Source organism: Agelaius tricolor, unplaced genomic scaffold, assembly GCF_023055355.1.
Source record: "Agelaius tricolor isolate 1412-34295 unplaced genomic scaffold, bAgeTri1.0.p SCAF_3, whole genome shotgun sequence".
Classification (NCBI taxonomy): domain Eukaryota; kingdom Metazoa; phylum Chordata; class Aves; order Passeriformes; family Icteridae; genus Agelaius; species Agelaius tricolor.
This window is the reverse complement of record NW_027269263.1, coordinates 36,521,687-36,541,999: the sequence shown is the minus strand read 5'-3', so window position 1 is coordinate 36,541,999 and position 20,313 is coordinate 36,521,687. Positions and strand designations below refer to the sequence as shown.

At 38.6% G+C, this 20,313-nt stretch overlaps 1 protein-coding gene across 1 annotated transcript in view; it reads left to right on the top strand.

Moving 5' to 3' along the window:
* Positions 1–20,313, top strand: part of HMGA2 (high mobility group AT-hook 2) — a 112,080-nt gene that overhangs the window by 3,048 nt on the left and 88,719 nt on the right. The window contains exons 2-3 of the mRNA XM_071423492.1: positions 1,415–1,501; positions 9,910–9,960. Coding sequence (XP_071279593.1) covers positions 1,415–1,501; positions 9,910–9,960 — 138 coding nt within the window. The remainder of the gene's footprint in view (positions 1–1,414; positions 1,502–9,909; positions 9,961–20,313) is intronic.

Below are 20,313 nucleotides of genomic sequence, written 5' to 3'. Positions count from 1 at the left end.
CTTTGCTTCCTTCCCCTCCCCCGCCCCGATATGGTCCTGTAAATTTCACAGAAAGTACTTATTTTGGGAAGCCATAAAAGCAGAGCCCCCCGTTACCTCGCTCTGCCCCTGGTGACACTCACTCCCATCGGTACGGGCTCTGTACCCCTTCTGCTTCAGCCCGATTGCCCTCGACCAGCCCCGGCAGCCAGCACCCACCGACCCTGCTGGCTTGTGCCCGGGCTTCTTTTTCTTTTTTCTTTTTTCTTTTTTCTTTTTTCTTTTTTCTTTTTTCTTTTTTCTTTTTTCTTTTTTCTCTTTTTCTCTTTTTCTCTTTTTCTCTTTTCCTCTTTTTCTTTTTCTTTATTCTATTTTCTTTTTTTTCCCCTAATTTTTTTTCCTCCTGTAGCATTTAAATGTGTGGAAGTGAAAGAAAAACGCGTCTCCTTCAACGTGCACAGCCCAGATGTGCAGTGCCTGCGGGGCTCGCCACTGAGCTGCAGCACTTGGGGAGTCCCCTTGCCAGCCTCCCTTTAACCTACCCGGGAATTATGAAAGCTGAAGGGCTTTAAACTGGTTTAAGTTAACAAACTGCACTTAATTATTTCTACTGCATCCTGCAATATGAATGAAATGTATAATATTCAAGACTAGAAGAGTTTTATAGTGTTTATGATTCACTGAATAAATATTTGGAATCTGAATTCTTAGTAATTCATACCCAGTTTTAAGGACTGGTTATTTACTGGCAGGCAAAGGAACTAGTTAAGAAAATAGCTATAATAGTCAGTGTCGACTCATTTTCGAGTTGGGGTTTTGTTTCACATTTTTCTTTGTCGAGTTTTTTTGGCTTATAAGTGTTCTATATGAAGAAACATTTAAATTTGAATGTTAATACGAATCAATTTTCTTTAGAATAGGTGTGAATATAATACCGACTGCAGAACAACAAAAACAAATTGCCCCCTTGAGAGAGTAGTCTCGTCTTACTTTACAATATTCTGGTAGTTAACTTTTTCCCCCCAAAAAGCTTGTGCTAGAAACTACATGTGATAATTGTATCTTGCTATAATGCAATGCAATTGAAATTAAATGTGTAACTGTGTTATTTTTTAAATAACTGCTCTTATATGAGGGAAATCATAACCATCTTTAAAAAATGTGTTTCCTGGTATAACTTATGTGTTAGAATATTCACACTTTCCCAAGTTTTTATATGCAATTGCAAGAGAAGTTAAACTCATTTATTGTGCAAAATATATTTTTTCCTTTACTTGGAGTTGCTAAATTGTTTATGTTGTATTATTAGTACTATGTTATTTAATGACACTGTTAATTCATATGTTTTAAGCAACTTCTCAGTTTAGTTTATCCTTTAGAACATCTGGGTTAGTTGTAGCCTCTTTGCCACAATAGCATGTTTTCCTGTATTTAGGAACCAACTGGTGAACCATCTCCTAAAAGACCAAGAGGAAGACCCAAAGGAAGCAAAAACAAGAGTCCCTCTAAAGCAGCTCAGAAGGTGAGATTAATAAAGAGAAAAAATTAGTAATGCTGGTTTTTTTATCAACTGGTAGCAAAAAATCCAATAATTTAGGTTGTGAAGTGTGGGATTGGAACTCTTTTGATAATGGAAGCTACATAAAGCATGATTTTCACATTTTTAAAATTAGAATTAATATCAAGACCCTAAGTACAGAACTTATAAGGGCATCTTTTTTAGTAGTCTGCAGATTTGTGAAATAACAATTTCATGAGGAACCATGAGATGTCCTGTATCTAGTAAGGAAGTCAATGTTAAGGATATTATTTTCTTCATTAAGATTTTTGTAAGAGGAAGATTAATTTCTTGCCCACTTACAGTTGTTACTACTACAGACCAAATCTGTATATTAAAGCTAAGTGCTTTGTCAAACATAAGTTAATTAGGAGTAAATCCAATTATGTGTTGATGGAAATAAGTGCATATATTGAAATTTACAGCTTTAAAATGTGATGGTAAAGTAAACTTCCAGTTACAGTAAAAGCCTGTTATATCTTGTTTAGTAATCAGTTTCAAAGAGACTTTTACTGGAAGTGCTTTTAGTCTTCTGAACCACTGTTTCTGCTTGGTGATGGGACCAAACTTTATTCTGGTGGTTCTGATTGCCTTCAGCTACAGGAGAAGCTCCCTGAAGTCACTCCACTTAGTGCATGGATTTTACATCACAAATACAACATGAAAATTTGACTATATTTTATTTTAATTGGGGAAAGCACCCCATTAAAAAGCTGTATTATCAAGGCAAATCATGCATACCCTTCTGTGGGAAATATTTTAGTGAAGGCAAATTTTGTGTATGAGCTTGAAAACAAATATGGGAGATTTGTTTATGTTTTTGGTTCTACAGCAGTTAGCACTAGTTTACAGATACTAAATCACTAAAGCTTAAAAAATCTGGGAGTGAACTGTAGTGGTAAAGTGTATCAGTATCTTTTAAGGAGGTGCGTGACAAAACGTGTGGAAGGTAATTGTGTCCTCATCTAATTATGGTTCATTTTTCAGTATGCCTATGGTACTGACCATATTAAGCTTGATAGTTTTCAGTGTTATAAATTACTATAGCAACTACTGATAAATATTAAATCATTAAAAGGTGACTATGGTTTCATGTCTGTTTTGTTTAAAGTGTTTTCAACATTTGTTTGAGGTACTTTTCCAACTGTCTTTAAATTCAAAATTTTAGTTGGTTTTATTTTTTTTTCTTTATGGGCTGGAAAAAAGCAGCATGTTTTGTCAAGAAATCCATGAATTAGTAAAAAATGCTTTACAGGTTTAGTATTAAAAATCTTTCAAAGCCATTCTGCAAGGTAATGTGCTTAAAATGTTGATTTTTTTTTTCTTTATACAGTAAAAGCATTCCTCAGATTCATGTTAAAATAGTTTATATGTCACTCTTCAAAAGAGAGGGAGAAGTTTTTTATTAGTCTAGCAAATCCAAACGTGAGCTTTAGTATTTTAAATATTACTCCTAGGAGTGTTGGCTTTCCTAGGAAAACATTTGTAGAAAGATAAAATTTTAAGTAATTTGTAGAAATGTTTTTAAAAGATGCCTCTGAAAGGAGTATTGCCATTATTTCATTTACATAAGTGATTTGGAAATGAGTATAAATAGAAAATAATTTAAAAACATTCATATATGTGTAGGTTTATCAAATCAAGAGTTTTCCAGATGATTCTGGTACAAAGTTATACTTTCCCAGTCTAATTTACAAACTGAGTAATTTCATTGTAACATTTTGATTTTCAGAATGCATCAAGTTACTGCTCTAATTAAGGCTTTTGGGTGTTGCTAATGTAAAAAATTGACCAAAGACCATGTGTCTCTTTTTGTAATAGAAAAAAACCCTTTGAGGGGTATGTAATTACAAGTCTTACTGGTTTCTGGGTTTATAGATAAAGTATGTAAGTGTTTGATAAATCCTCTAAAACATAAAGCACTTATAAAGCCTCACTAGAAGAATGAGTCTGGTATCACATTTCAAATAAATATTTTAGCCCTTTTTCCAAATTGATAATTAGCCCTCTCTAAAATAGATCAGCTTTTCACCACATATCTCAAAGTATCTTTTAATGCAATATTATTTCCAGTATTTTTTCTAACTGTAATATGGGTGGGAATGTTTTGGCACTGTAAGAAAGCTTCATTTGGTGGTGAGGGTATCACCTCTAAAAGGAGTGAACTATATGTTCAGTTTTGTGGTACACGTATTTACACATACATATGCATACATGCATTCATTAAGACTTGCTCCAGCCTGTCTCAACTCCCAGAAACAGCACTGGGTATCTTAGCTTAAGCCCCTCTACATGTGAACCTGGGCACTATACACCCAGCTGGAATGGGCTGGAATTTCTAAAGAATAGTGCGTGCCCTGTTTGTTTCAAAGGGAGCTCATTGAAATGCTCCAGAGTGTTCACAACATGTTAGATAAACGGCGACCAGGAGAACCCACCGAGCAGCCATGAGAAGGCACTCATGATTAATTGATTGGGTGTTCTCTTGCAAAGCATTACACATCACAATTAAAAATGTATTGCACAAACTGGCAGTGAGTTAAAAATACTCCAGAACTGGGGCTTTGTTTTGTTATACGTCAAAAAGGAAATACCCTTAAATCACTTGATGGACAATTTTCCCTGGAATTGTGGTTGTGTTGTATATTTAAAATTTCTTGGTTCACAGGATTTTTAAAAAATTTTTGGTTTGGTTTTTGATTTTTTTTTTTTAGCTTTAAGAGCTTGTGTTTGGTCTTAGTAAACTGGCCTTGGGGCATCTGAAAACAAACTGTGCTTGTTAGGGAATTAGCAATGTGAAACTTGACAATGCATACAAAATGTTGCAAAACTAACTGAACATTTAATAATGTGGCAATTACTCTAATTTTGGGTAATATCCTTTCTTTCTTCCTTAAAGCCTTGCATATCACACATGCCTAAGTTTTTATAAACTAGACACAAGAAATAAACTGTGTTTTATAGAAGACCAAACCATTTCTCCATTGTTTAATTTTCACAAACAGGAGGAACACAATGTGTTACCAAATAGATAAGAAGAGGTAGAGACAAAAAACTCCTGATCACCTTGCACTTGAGTCCCCACAATTAGGTTGTTATTATGCAGTCTACATCTTTAAACAAGTTATTCTGTCATTAATTTTAAATATTTTTTAAAAAATAACAATATGTGAATTTGGTTTTGGGTTTTTTTCTCCCTAAAGCACAACTATTTTTTTCAGGAAGATCATAGTGGGGAATCTTCCTTTTTAATTTCCTGGGTGTTTTGTGGTTGAATTTTATATGTTTGGTGAGCTCTGTTCCCAGCCCATCACATTTCCCTTTCTAGGTTTTTTTTTGTTTTGTTTTTTTTTTTCAGTTCCTATAGTTTGGCTTGACAAAAATACTGTGTAGGCATAAATACTTTCCTGTTTGGGAGCAGGAAATACATTTGTGACATTAGAAAAAAGAGTAGTAGCTACTATATGATTGTCGTTAAAGGAATTGTCAAGGGATGTCCCAGGAATATCCAATGGTAAAAATTCTTTAGTAAAATTTACCTTCTGCTAAAATATGTTGAGTTTTGTTGTAGTTATTGGTATAGTGAGATTCACTGAAAATGCCTACAGGGCTTGATGCATCATCCTCTGACAACTAAAGCTTGTGGTCCTGTGTGTGACTACACTTGCTATTGTCTCTACCTTACATGGCCAGGTTGGTATGTAGAAAGGCATGCCCCTGGGTTAAGCAGTCCAAAGGTAAAAGAAAAAAAAAAAAAACAAACCAGAAAAGTGCATGTGATGAGGACTCTGCCCTGAATTGGGTCACGAAAATCTAGTTGGCTTCTCCATGCTTCATTCATTTTCATCAACACCGGTCATTACAAGCTTAAAGGGAAAACAAGATCAAATTTATCAAGTGATTGTTATTGCACTGAAAAAATAAGAGACCTCAAAATCAAATGTTTTGACCAAGATAGGAAAAGCAGAAGACTGATTTTTGTTTAGCATTAAAATGGATAAAACAGGACATGGAAAGTGTGATGTTTTTGTACTTAGTCAATGCCTAAAGGTTTTTTAGGAGTATTTTTTGACTAATGACTTGTGTGGTTTTTTTGAGAGGGACACATTCCTGGGCTGGGTCTTTTGACTCTGTTTGGCAACAGAGATCTTCCTCCTGAGAGCTGTCACTTATTTTACCTGACTTACAGCTCTGATACACTTTATCTGAGATCTCCAGCAGATCATTTTGCAAAGTAGATAGAGTTCTTCAAATTTGGATTCTGTTGCATTTAAGGTCTTCCTTGACAATACATGGATGCCCAAAGAGCACTTTATAGCCATTCAATTATTTATACTTGTCTTGTCTTGTTCATTGCTTTCAGTAGTACAGCCTTGGTTTCTGGCTGGGTTCAGCACATTTTTGCAGTAAGGAGGCAGAGATCATGGGCAGTCAAGTCCTAGAGTTGCTGAGAGAGGCTGTTTGGAAGCAGGGTTTGATGGCCCTGTGGTACAGGGCTTAAGTGGATTGCACACCTTCCTGGGGACTGTTAGCTCACTTCCAGATAGCAGTGACTGAATTATGATCTTTCTCACCTGTGATAAATAAATACCACTTCCCATATAGATCATGCTTTTAAATGTGAGAAAGTGTAGTTCTGTTCCTCAAATGTGACATTGCAAAAATGGTGTGTTCATATTATTATTTATAAGAAATTTCCTATTTTTAATGAAATACACTTTGTGTTTGATAACATACCTGACCCTTGTGTAAGCTTCGGTGATTTCATGTTTTAACTGTAAAAAGCAAGGTCATGCCTCATAGCATAGGAGCACCAAATGTTAAAAACCCCCTGACCAAACACCACCTCTGGGTGGCCTGGAGCTCTGTCAGGATTTGCCCCTAGCTTCAGAGGCAACGCTTCAATTAAAGCCAAGAGCCAACAGACTGGAGTGTTTCTGATGGTGCAAAAATCTGTTCAAGGGGAAAGGCAATGTATTAGTGCTTTCATGGAGAAGCAATGGATTACCTATCTTATACATAGTAAAACATTTCTTCAAGGCTTCAGTTAAAAGAAAGTCTAATGCTATTGGAGAAAATACAGCACTTAGCTAAAATACAGTATTTTAGCAAAATGCAGGCTGAAAAAAGAGGGAAGGAGGTGGAATATTTTTCTGAACTTCACGTATTTATCATTACCACTGTGCTGTTACTGCTCCTTTCATTTGTTCTCTTAGTGTTTTGTCTTTCTCTTCTCTTGAAAAGGAGATTAAAACTTCCACTTTGGAGGTTCTTGTCATTCATTTTCTGCAGTTTAATCTGTGAAAACCTTGCTATTTACTTACAGAATCTCTCTGTACCAAAACATCACCTTTGGCATGCCTGGCTGTTTGCTCAGCTCACCTCTGGGAAAGATTTGGTTTTGATAAGAGCTATGGAAATGTTTTTCTTCTAACATGAGGTAGAAGTCATATACTGTAGGAATATAGTGCCTTTCAATCTGCACAGTCCCCAAGCACTTGACAAACCATTACCCAAACTAGACAGCAGGAACACTGGCCACTTCTGACATGGACCTTTGGTGGTGGTAGAGCTCAGCACTGCTGAGCTGCATGAGAAGCGGCCACCCTGTGTGACAGTTTATGGCAGGAAGCAAAGATTAGTTATTCAAAGAAATCTCTCATGTTCATTATAATTTGAAGCTAAAATTTGTGTCAGGTTTGTATGGACTTTAATTATTAGATCGAAGTAGTTTTGTATTCAGAAAGTTACTTATTTTTTTAATAGAGTTCTGGAAAAGGATCTTTCCTTCAGATGCAGTAATACACGCAAGAAAATAAATAGCCTTAGTGCTCTGATAACATGTCAAGTGTTGATTTGTTAAGACCAATTATAACTGATATTTCTTTTTAAGATTTATGCCCTGTGTTTCATGCAGTAAATGTAGAAGCAGGGAACTGTGGGTTATCAACATTAAACCATATCTGGTTTTTTGCATCCTTCAGGTTACAAGGTATAAAGAAATTGACCGCTTAAAGGAAACAATACTCTGAAATAGACAGCTACAGGATATAGTAAATGCACTTTAACAAGTATTCTCTTAAGAGGGTTTCACCTTACATGTAACACTGGTATAAACTATTAAAGCTCAAGTTTACTCTTTTAACAAGTCTGAGTGATAATTTTGCCCTTCAGGAGTGTGAATTTTATTTTTCACAGCTTTCTTATTGTGAGGTATTTATTTCAAAGTAATTGCATTTAACTCACAGGGCAGGTTTTTTTGTAGAGATTCCTCCACTAGTTCCTCAGCTCAAGTTCTCTTTTAGAGAGATCCGATTTGCACAGCATTGGGTTACAGTATATGTTACAGAGATTGACCAGCAAGTGATTTATTTAATGGCACAGTTAATTTCTAAGGGCAAATCAAATATACATACAGTAAACTGGGGGGGAAAAAAACCAAAGGAACGCAGTTCATGTGTACTAAAAGTCTTCTTTCTTGGGGACCTTGTATCTGGCAAGTCCTGCCCTGACTACAGGTGGTGACAAAATCTTGAGTGGAACAGGATAATTTACCTGGTGAAGCGTATGGATGAACATAGCCTAGCTAGAGAGAATAACCTGGAATTTTCGTTTTAAACTCTGTAAATTTTTTAGTGTACTACATAAGTACTGTTATTAGTGGTAGTATTCACAATGTCATGCAGTGGAATTAGTGGAAGAGCTTATAAAAGGACCCATATTTCCTTTAAGCTGAGCTCCAGGGGCAACTGCTGGGCTTACATAAATACAGCGGTCACATCTAGGGCCTCTTCCACTTTGTTCCCTTAAACCTGGACAGGGAAGGTGTGTTTTGGGCCGTGTTTTATAGTGTTTTATAGCCTAAAGGTGTGCTTTTACCTGGAAAACTTTGTGTGAAAAGTAGAGAAATTGTTTCCCAATAAGAACATAGACATGTTGTTCATGGTGGTATTTTGTCCTAATTACTTTCATGCATGAACATAATGAGACTAAAAAATGAATTGTAGCTGCTCTAAACTGCTTTGATCAAACTTGAAACAGGCTGCATTTTTAATTTAGTATCTTCAAGTACTTTTTGATGGCATATGAAAGACTAGATTTGATATTCTTGGAGGTTCCCAGGTTTCCCAATTGCCCTGTGTCCCCACCATCAGCCTGCATGTTGGGTGGCTGGCCAGGGCACCCCTGCTCTGCAGAGGGCCCTGAGCAGCTGGGGTTGTGTGGGCACACTTCTCCATGGCCCTGCCTGACACAGCCTGGCTTTGCAGAGGGCCCTGAGCAGCTGGGGTTGTGTGGGCACACTCCTCCATGGCCCTGACACAGCCTGGCTCTGCAGAGGGCTGTGGGCAGCTGGGGCTGTGTGGGCACACTCCTCCATGGCCCTGACACCATGTGGCTCTGCAGAGGGCCCTGAGCAGCTGAGGCTGTGTGGGCACACTCCATGGCCCTGACACAGTGTGGATCAGGGCTGGGGACACCCTTGGATGCAGCTGAGGCTGTGTGGGCACACTCCTCCATGGCCCTGACACAGCCTGGTTCTGCAGAGGGCCCTGAGCAGCTGGGGCTGTGTGGGCACACTCCTCCATGGCCCTGACACAGCCTGGCTCTGCAGAGGGCCCTGAGCAGCTGGGGCTGTGTGGGCACACTCCATGGCCCTGACACAGCCTGGCTCTGCAGAGGGCCCTGAGCAGCTGGGGCTGTGTGGGCACACTCCTCCATGGCCCTGACACAGCCTGGCTCTGCAGAGGGCCCTGAGCAGCTGGGGCTGTGTGGGCACACTCCTCCATGGCCCTGACACAGCCTGGTTCTGCAGAGGGCCCTGAGCAGCTGGGGCTGTGTGGGCACACTCCTCCATGGCCCTGACACAGCCTGGCTCTGCAGAGGGCCCTGAGCAGCTGGGGCTGTGTGGGCACACTCCTCCATGGCCCTGACACAGCCTGGCTCTGCAGAGGGCCCTGAGCAGCTGGGGCTGTGTGGGCACACTCTTCCATGGCCCTGACTCAGCCCCTGCTCTGCAGAGGGCCCTGAGCAGCTGGGGCTGTGTGGGCACACTCCTCCATGGCCCTGCCTGCCACAGCCTGGTTCTGCAGAGGGCCCTGAGCAGCTGGGGCTGTGTGGGCACACTCCTCCATGGCCCTGACACAGTGTGGATCAGGGCTGGGGACACCCTTGGGTGCAGGTGAGGCGCTGCCTAGGAAAAGTCAGAAAAAGGAGCATAGTCACACATTCTGCCAGAAAACACACAGCTTAGCTGGGGGGCCTGGTGCCACCCAAGAGGTATGATTGTAGCTAATGTTACAGGAAAGGAGTTCCTAGTTACTGAGGCTGTTAAGTAATGCTGAGGTATAAAATATGTTGTGTTTCTTTTACAGAAAGCAGAAGCCACTGGTGAAAAGCGACCTAGAGGCCGGCCCAGAAAATGGGTAGGTATTTCACTTCCAGATTTATTTGCTGTGTTATAAAGCATGTTATAAAGTCCGTTCCTTTAGAGAACAGTAATTTCATTTGTAAGAAAAGCATCTATCTTCTGTGTCTCTTTGTTCTGGTGGATTGACTAAAGGGTTAAGAGAGCAAAGAAGTTGATCACCGCTTCCTACCTTTAGACTCTGGTAGTTTGCTCAAGACACTTTACAATTGAATGTTTGCTTCGAGTGAATATTTATGCCTATCTTATCAGCATGAAAAGAGGCTCAACTCTTCCTTAAAAGAGAGTAACAATGAGATAACTTGTTCAGTAATTGAGTAACAAAGGTTATAAAGGGGCACTATGGGACATCAGAGGGGTGATAAGACTCAGATGTAGGGTACAGGAGATAAAGTTTAAAAACCAAAATGCTTTTGTTCTACATTGCCTGGAAACATGCATATTTTCCTTAAATCCAGTGAGAAAGAGCACAGATGAACGGCAGGATACTTGTGTGTAGAACTTAGTTTTTCCACTCACAGTCATTTTCATGCCTCATATATTTGTAGTGACTGGTAATATATTTCATTAAAAGTTTCCACATGACCCCATTTAGTCTTTAGAAGTGTCTATCAGAAGTGTGTTTTTATTCTTTGGCAATGGAAGTATTTCATTCTTAGGTACTTGAAATTTTGTACCCTCACTGATGTTTACAGCTAATCAGCCTGGTGCACCTCTCATCTGCATGTTTTTCACTTGTGTATGGGCTTTCACATGGAGTGTCACTTGGAAAATGGGATTGAATATTAGATGATAAAAAGGTGTGCCTGTGTGCTTCATCACAAGTTAACATTTCTGATTTCCTTTTTCTAGTTCCCTTTCCCTGCTCAACATTTTTCTTTAAACTTCTGTTTCAAACCCACCCCCACCATCTCAATTTCAAACCCTTATTTCATTCTGTATTCTCTTTCCTCTTGTCAGTCCCATCATTTCCCCCTCCATTTTGTTCAGTTCTTTTGCATAGCTGTTAAAAGAGTTGTACAATATGCTTGCAAAAGCTCAAACAGCACAAGAAGGTACTGAAAACTACAGCTAAGGTTCCCCAGAGTATTAGCCACTAAACACAGGAAAGCTGGCTTTAGCAGTCTCTTTAAGAACTAGTTCTCTTGCATTTTCCAGTGAATGTTCCACAGGATATTTCTTTGGAGAAAACAGACCACTGCATACTAGATGAGTGGTTTATACCTGTAGTTTTAAAGTCAGGCACTTTTCAGGTACATGAGGAAGCTTACTGGTGTTGAAAAAGTGGCTTTTGGAACGTATCTATGCTGGTGATCTTCTAATAAGCAGCTTGGGGAAGGCGAATGCCAGATGCAGTAAAACGTGGGTCAGTTTCTGTCTGCTTCCTCTCGTCTGGCTTGAACCTTGCATATCTGGATGCTGAGAGTTGCTTGCTTGATCCTCACCTTGGGTGCAATCCCTGGGAAACAGCAAAAATAGTTGGTTTATGAGAGTAATTAATTTATAATAGTCAAGCCATCCCCTCTGAGTTAGGAATGTGTGACAGATGAATAGGGGTGGTTGAAGAGTTTGGGGAAAAGGGAAAAGGCATCATACTAAAAAGGTTTTCTCTTCCAAGTATTCATTGTCAGAAACTAAGGTGAGTTTTCAGTGAAAAGGGCTAATACAGCATTTTGACAGCTTGTAGAATGTTTCCCTTCTGTGTGGGGGGAAGAAAGAATAGGCAGTATCAGTGGAGCATTCAGTATGGAATGGGCTATTTGTCAAGTCAAGAATCTGATTTTCAGAAATGGGAATTACTGAAATGGGTTGTATGCATTACTTAATTATGAGACCAATACTTTCAAGACTTTCACTCTTTTAAAAAAAAATTAATGCATATTTTGCAACTCAGTATTACTTTGCTGTTGTACCTGTTGAATGTTTTTTTTACTTCGTTATTCTGATGATACGATTGCTTCTTGTAATTTTTAGAGATAATTCTCCAAATCTGCAGCTTGCATTGAGATAATGGCATGTTTGATTCTCATGGACTGAAGAGTTTGTCCCCCTTCTCTTTTTTCTCTCCAGTTTAAATTGAGTTCATGGGCTCCTTCTAGCTTGTAGTTAGTTGGACTCAGGGGAGGAGTCTGCCTGAAAGCAGATGGTACGGCATCATCCTTTTTGTTTAGACCTCCAACATGTAGTCAGAAAATGTCCTGTTTTATCACACATATTTCAGTTTAATCCTTAATGATTATAAATTTCCTTAATGCAATTTATTTATATGTCAGGCCTTACTGATGATGGTTTAGTATCTGTGCAAGTAAGGAGCGTGTAGAGTTTTTTTGTTGGAGAGGGCAGAATTCTACATTTTCATAAGTTTATAACCCTTTTTTTGGGAGTCTAGAGGTTCTGTGTCATATGTTGTTCATCAAATTGTAAAATATTATTTCTGCTGTTTCCTTCAATATACACATGCAGAGACATACAAGCTAACAGACCACTGTAGAATTCCGGTAGCTGGTCTTTCTGCTGGTTCAAATTAAGTATTTAATGTTTGTGATTCGCAGTGTATTTATTTATATATTATTTTTTAGAAGAGAAGTAAATCTTTTTTGACTAGTATAAAACTGAGAGGGGGAGGGAGAGCCCAAGTGAAGAGGGCAAAAAGCCCAGTTTATCACAAACATATGAGACATCAGATGATCTTTTTAATGTAATAATGTGTACTTTACAAAGCTGTCAAGGGAAAGAAGACCCTATAGAATAGATAGAAAAAATTAAACAAAATCTTCTGAAAATAAAATATTCAGCTACATAGAAAAGCTTTCTAAATGTGGAGGGCTAATTGAATAAAAGTCCTGAAGATAACAAGGTCAAGCAAGTGGGAAATGAGCATAGTTGAAATTAAAAACACAGTGCTTGCTGCTGTAAAACTCACCTTCACTGTAGGTTGCTGCACCTGTGTGAACACATTGAAGGCTGTGAGTCTATTACCTATTAATCCTCTTCATGGGGGCCTCAGTACTCCTTAATTTCAGAGGTTTTATTTCACAGACATATTCTAAGCTCCTTGGATGCATCTGCATTAGTGTGTTAGGTCAAATCAGGAGTATGCTTCAGAAATGCAGCTCCTAATTTTCCCCACTTACTGTATGCATTGTGTAGCAGTCCCAGAGATCATTGGTTGGACTCCTTTCAAATGGAACCAAATTGGAAGATGTGCTGTAGAAGTGCAGTCTGTTAGACATTCAAGCCACAGGACTAGGCTAGAGTGAAACAAAAACCTCTTGAAAGGTGTGTGGTTTGGACCTTAGGTCCTCGTACCATCCTGTGGTCCATATTGTAGACATAGCTTTTGATGCTTAAAAAAAAGCCTATGAAGCAACCTGGTTTTTATTAGCAGAATTATTTTATGTAGCACAGGCATAAAGTCAAATTCACATTCACAGGAGTCAGTGAAAGGTTTGTCATTAACTTCATCGGGGCCACGTGTTTGCCATTGAAGCCTGGTGCTGCTGCTCATGGACTCAGAGACTGTTTTGCTCATGGCTTCATGTAGTCCATTGTAAAGATCAAAGGTTTTTTATTTTACTCATTTCGTTTGTGTATGCCTATAATTTGACTGAAAGGAAGGGACTAAAGTTTTATGAGTAGAGCAGAGGACTAAGTAATCAATTGTTTTGCTGTTTGTTCCAAAGAGCTGCATTGGAAGGCCCTGGAAATTCCATAGTCTTCTAGTGCTCTCAGGCATCAGTTTAATGGAGGAATCTGAAATCCACTTTGGAAGTTGATGCAGAAAAGGGTATTTGTTTTTAATTTCCATTGTTTCTCTTGAGTCTTTAGGTAGAATTTTTTTTGCATTTCCAAATTGACTTGAACTATAGACTCTCTGTATGGAATGGTAGAATTGTTCCAGGGGAACAGTCCAGAGCTTTTTACAGCCTTGAGCAGGACTTTGGTGAGGAGAAGAGATGGCTGATTCCATGCCATGTAGCTGTTTTAAAAGATGGATAGATGCAATTCTAGAATTTACGTGATTGTAACAGCAGAAGATGGTTGGTGACCTTCTGAGCAGGGACATGTGGGATGCATGTGAAGCATCTGCGCGTCTCATCACTGAAGCCTAAGTAAGAACTGTGACTTGTTCAGAAAACTTCCAACAATTTTGTCAGTATAGAGAGCATATTTCAGTTTGGTAGGAGATAAGAGATTATAAGAAAAATAATTTCCTTAAGCAGATTTTTAATCTGATCCTAGTCATGGTCATCTAGACAAGCTGAGAGAGAAGGGGCTGTTCAGCCTGGGGAAGGCTTCAGACAGACCATAGAGCAGCCTCCCAGTAAGCAGAGAGAGCCACAAGAAAAATGGAGATGGACTTCTTACAAGGACCTGTAGTGACAGGGCAAGGGGAAATGGCTTTAAACTGGAAGAGAGTGGTTTAGGTTAGATATTAAGAAGAAATTGCTTACTGTGAGGGTGGTGAGACACTGGAACAATTGTTCAGAGAAATTGTGAATGTCCCACCCCTGGGAGTGCTCAAGGCCAAGGTAGATGAGGCTTTGAGCAACCTGGTCTAGTGAAAGGTGTCTTAGCTCATGGCAGGGTGTTGGAACTAGGTGATCTTCCAGGTCCCTTCCAACCCAAACCATTTGATGATTATATGATTGATAGTACTTTTTTAATAAGGGCAGAGTTTCATTTTATACAGAATGCCAATTTAAGCAGTGCCAAACCACATTTAAAAAAAATTACAAAAATGCTTTTTTATAGTAAATTTTTCTTCAGATTATTTCCAGTTCAATTCTGACATAGCTGAGATACAAAACCTTGAACATGGAATTGGTGAGATTTTTCTATGCCAGCAGTTCCTGTGTCAGGGTAAGAATTTCTAGTGCTCATTAAGATTTTGAAAATGAGGTTCTTAATTTTGAAGAAATACATACCAACAAAATCCCATTGCCTCAGAGGACCTGTCAATGTTTTGAGGCTATTTCTTGCCCCTATTACCTCATTTGGTCAGAGCATGATTTTAGTAACACCAAGGTTGTGGCTTCAATGCCCATACAGACATTCACTTGAACATTCTCAACATTCACTTGAGACTTTCCCCTCTCTGATGTGGTGCTTACTAGTGTATCCCTAAGCTAGGCTAGAGATTCTGCTGTTAAGAGAACGTGTGTTTGTTTAAATTAAGTACTACTAGGTCCATTTGGAGCAAGAAATGGCTGAGATAAAATTTATATTTTGTATATTGGATGATGAATGAAAAGGTTAGTATTTCTGTAATTACAGAAGATAGCACAGATAAAAATTCTGTTTCTTGTTCTTGGAAGAATAACAATTTCAGTTATTTTAATTCTTTACAACTTTTGACTGCTATGTCTGTGGTGTTACTGCTTCATGTGAAGCACATAGTGAAAATTTACATAAGCTGCGGTTACTTTAATTTCCAAACAACCTTAGCTTCCTTCTGGAGGTCATAGGTACTATTTTATAACTTGGTAATATAAAATACCTTCTTTCTTGAACATATTCTACATTGGTGTGGGCAAGAACGTCACCTGAGAGTGTTCATTGTTTCAGTGGTCTAAAGAGCCTGAAGGGCCTTTTATAATTATGAAAAAAGGACTATTGACCTCTCCTTAATTCCTAAACTTAGGAAGTTGATTGAGGACATGAATGAAAAGCCTTAAAATCTTGATACCTATACACTTACTTTCCAGTTCAGATGACCTGTAAAAGAAATCATCTCTCAAATCATGAACATTTTGAAAAAAAAAGTGATTGTTAAACTTTTCTCCTCTAACAGATGCTCTTTTTTTTTTCTTTTGCCAATTTTTGGTTGTTTACTTTTTTTACTTTTCAACTCAACATTTCAGGAAAGGAATAAAATCATCTTACATGCTTGTACCAAATGCATCAAAAAAATCACTAAAAATACATTCTGTCTCCCTAGTGTTTAGAGAGGTATGTGTCTTCATTTCTTTAGACATTTGCCTAAGCAAATGATGTCCTTCCTTGGAATTTCAGAGTCCTGTTCTTTGTTGGTATAAATGGATGTGGCAACATTTATTTGAAAAATACCACAACAGAAAATTTAGCCATAATATTTGTTTTCTAAAATGCATTTATATTAGCAAACTGATATTTCACTCATTCTCTAATTCACTTCCACTTCTTTTAAGGTATATTAAAAGATATCATCTCAGATGAAAAAGAATTTTGATTTCATCTGACATTTCAGACTACTTAAGGGAAAATCGTTTTTCTATTTGAGGTCCAAAGAGGAAATTTTATCAGGTAAAAAAATGTACCAGGTAAAATTAGAGCATCTCTAGGGAAAGGCAAACTGAAATTCTTAGTAATTCCCTTTTTATGATCTCAGATAACAGGTGTTCAAGAACGTTAAAAATCAGTTTTCCGTTTGGCTGTGTACTTTGGCTTTAGAAGCCCCACTGCCCATTTTATGTACGAGGAAACTGAGCACTGAGGTTGCTTGTGGCAAGATCAGGAGGCATTTTTGTGCCTGCAGTGTTTGAATTCTTAGGGTTTTTTACTAGCTCAGTTATCAGCAACCATGCATCCAAATACCTGACAGAAAATCAGGTAAAGAAAAGTAGAGGCACTTATTCTTGCTCCTGCATTTCCATTTTCACCATTGAAAATGTTATGAATGCAGAAAGAGAAGCTGGGCCTCACCTCCATTGAAAGTGTACTCCACAAGGTTAATTGCCTTGCCCAAGGAAATCTGTAGGAGAGCCAGGAATAGAACTCGGATTTCCTGGCAGCCTGCCCTGTGCCTTCAGCTCAAGGCCATCCTCCTCCAGTAAAGCTTGCTTGAGCGTACATTGGATGAGGCAGGAAGGGAAACATTTCACTTTTCAATCCTGAATTTTAAACCAATAGATGCTTTTTTACATGTTTCTATAAATTCAGGTGTGACAATTTCAGTATCTCTGGTATATGTCTAGCTGGTGGGTAGTGAGGAGTAGGAGTAAGGTATTTAAAAAGTATATGTATCATCCCTCCAGATATTTGAAAGACATGTAGATGTGGACCTTAGGGACATGGTCTAGTGGTGGGCTTGGCAGTGCTGGCTTAATGGTTGAACTTGATGATCTTAGAATTCTTTTCCATCTGAAATGACCCTGTGATTCTGTGATTCCATATGCAGGATAGAATGAAGAGATTCTGGACTGAAGGGTTTTGAACCAATCCCACATACAAGCCTGAAGGATATTTGATGCATAATGATGATATTTTTTCATCTTTGTACCTTGCTTGATTACTTAGAAGTCCAATACTGATTGATTAAATGACAGACATAGTCACAAAAATGAGGTGTCTGGTTCCTTGAATATTTGGAATATGGTTATTCTCCTTTTGAGCATTAGCCAATCTGAGTCATAGCTGTGGGACAGGGCCGTTCCATGTCACCTCATCTAGAAACAGATGAGTCACCTCATCTATTTCCATTCCCTGTCCTCTTGAAAGATAGGGCTGCAGAAGGAGTGAAAACCCATGTTTTAATGTGTGATCCAGAAGAGAAGATTCAGAGTCAAGACTCCTAGGTTTTCTTAAAATTTTTGACTAGTTGTGCCTCTCCTTTAACACAATTTAATTTAATTTAATTTAATTCTGCTTTGTACTACAAGCCCCCATAGTGCAGTAGCCCTACAGGAAGATGTAAAATTTTTTCTCCGCAAAAAAAAGGCCATCTTATAAATGGCACTCAATCCCTGTGTGGGTGAGTTTACTCCTGTCAATGAAGAGTTACAATAATAATTAAAGGCAGGTAATACTTTCAGCTTCGTCTGCATTCTGTACAGATCCAAGCAGGCAATTTGGATGCCAAAGGAATGCTGGGTTGATCCTCTTCTGGAAGAGTTTGGGGGAGACTGATACTGTGATAATTAATATTTAGAGATTATTTTCAGGTGTTTGAATGAAAGTCATTATATGCTTTTAAGTGCAAGTATTGTTATTTCCTCTTCCTTAATCCTGACTCTAAGCCTCACTTCAAATTACAGTTCAGTGTTACATTTTAGGTAGGAGGCTAGATTTTCAACAAGAAGGTGGGCTTCCTCCATTAAATAGCTGCAAAATATCCTCACCAGGAATCATCTTCTAATTCTGTAGCACACAACACTTAGTGAAGAAAAATATTTTCTTTTTTTCTTTCCTGTTTTGAATTTCTTTTGTGGTAGTTCCCATTTAAAATATAAATGGAGCATAGTTTACAATAGCATTTACAAGTCCCTAAGTGAGATATTCATCAGACTGCAAAGGAAAACCAAAATAAAAGTAGAGGGACAAGACCCTCACATTTGAAAATTGTGGCTTCACAAGCTGAATTGCTTGAATAGTCAGATTGGAATATGTAGTTTGATGAATCAAAGATGCAGTAGTGACACTGCTGCTAGAAGAAGAAGAAATCTTTTCAGGTCCAAGAGAATCCAGATATTTTCAGTCTTGGGGGAAAATGGGAAACATGGAGGCCTGGGAAGATGACAGTCTGAATGAAAAAGCCATATGTTAGATGCATGTAATTGTGGAGTGGAGGCTTATAATGCTGACAACACTGTTTGTTTTGCATTTCTGTGTTCCTCTCTGTTCAGAATGGTTCTGGTTGCACAGAAGATGCTAATTGGCCTTGCTGTTACTCTAGGCTGTTCATAGGATATGATTTCCTTCTTTGCAATACAGTGAGACAAGGAGGCTGCTTCTTGGTTGTTTTGATGTTGCAGTGATTTCATTTCAGGAAGGAAGTCTTGCTTCTGCTCAAGGGCAGCTACCAGCCACCCTGTGCTGATGGGAGGGGAATGTGGATTTATCTCTCAAATGCAGGCATCTCTGGGTTTCATCCTTTTTCTTTCATGGCGTAACATTGCAAAGAATCCATTACACCCAAGCTACAGCCTGTGTCACTAGCATTTTAGGTTCTATCATCTGTTCCCTTCCAGGACAGGCTCCTAGAATATTTAAGAAGTCTATGTATTATCTCCAGAGATATTTAAAAAACATAGAGATGTGGTCATTAGGGACATAGTTTAGTGGTGGACTTGGCAGTACAGGATTAATGGTTGGAGTCAAGGATAGAAGTCTTTCCCATCCTAAGTGCTGAAAACTGCCTTAATTAGCACTCAGAAATTGTGTAGCATTTTCTCTGCATGGCATTTCAGCTTCAAGAGAAGGGTTGGAGAACACTTCTCATCCCGGAGAGCACAGGAGCTTGTGGTTGGAACAATTATATGGGAGGTGTGGATGTAAATCTTCATCACATTTGCTAATAGGTAGACCCCCTGTGAATGGTCTCTAGACCCCCCTGTGAATTGCTCACAGATGCTGATGGCCAGGCTGGACCTGAGCACTGTGAACGGTGCTATGCTCTGTCCTGGTAATTCATAGCTCTGAAGGCTTCCAGGGATGGAACTAGATTTTGGATGGCTGTTGGCTGAAACTTGAAATGGAGTGGAGTTTTAGTGGGGAGGTAAGGCTAGCTGCCTTAGATTATCAGTTTTGCACATGTTCACCTAATTAAACATAGAGGGCTTGAAGGTTAGTAAGAAAATACTAGGCAACTGAGGAACTTCCAGAGATAGCTGCAGAGAATAGATGGATCAAACCCCACTCTAGTGAAATCTCCACATACATAAGATGTTACTTGTGTGTTTTATAGCACAGATGCTAGAATTTAGCTGGCAACAGCTTACTGCAGTCTATTTGCATGTGATATTAATTCCTTCTCTTGCCAGTTTAAATTGCATTCCCTGTTATCATTGTGGGTATTGTAGAGTTTCAGGGGGTTTTTTGGCAGCTCAGTTATATATTTTTATGAGTGCTATTTCCATAGCAGTTTTACGAGACTAGTAATGAGTAATGTATGTCTTTATTCTGCTTTTTCTTTTCACTTCTTTAAAATAAACTCTCTATTTTCAGTTTGTTTTATTCTACTCTGTCAGTCCTGACAGCTGTTGAACTGTGGAACTGTAGGGTCAGGCTTAGGTGCTACTCAAATGATTTAAATAATAGTACTGATAAGTTAAATTTGATTGTGTGTCTGTGTTGGTGTCAGTGGGAATGGCGCTTGGTCCGCAGAGATTGCTTTGATTAAAAGTCACTTGCCAATGGTGGCAGTCTCTATTTTGGAGGATCAAAGATAATGAGTGAATTGGCACAATTTACGGTTTTTACATCCTATCTGTTCTGAATAACTGCTGAGAGGTTAAAACCAGTCAGACTGGTAGTTTCTGTATGGAGCAGAATTCATGACTTTACCTAATATATTACCCAAATCCATTTTGACTGTTATCAATTATCCTAATAACAATTGGAGCATTTTACAAGATGCAATAGGAACACATAT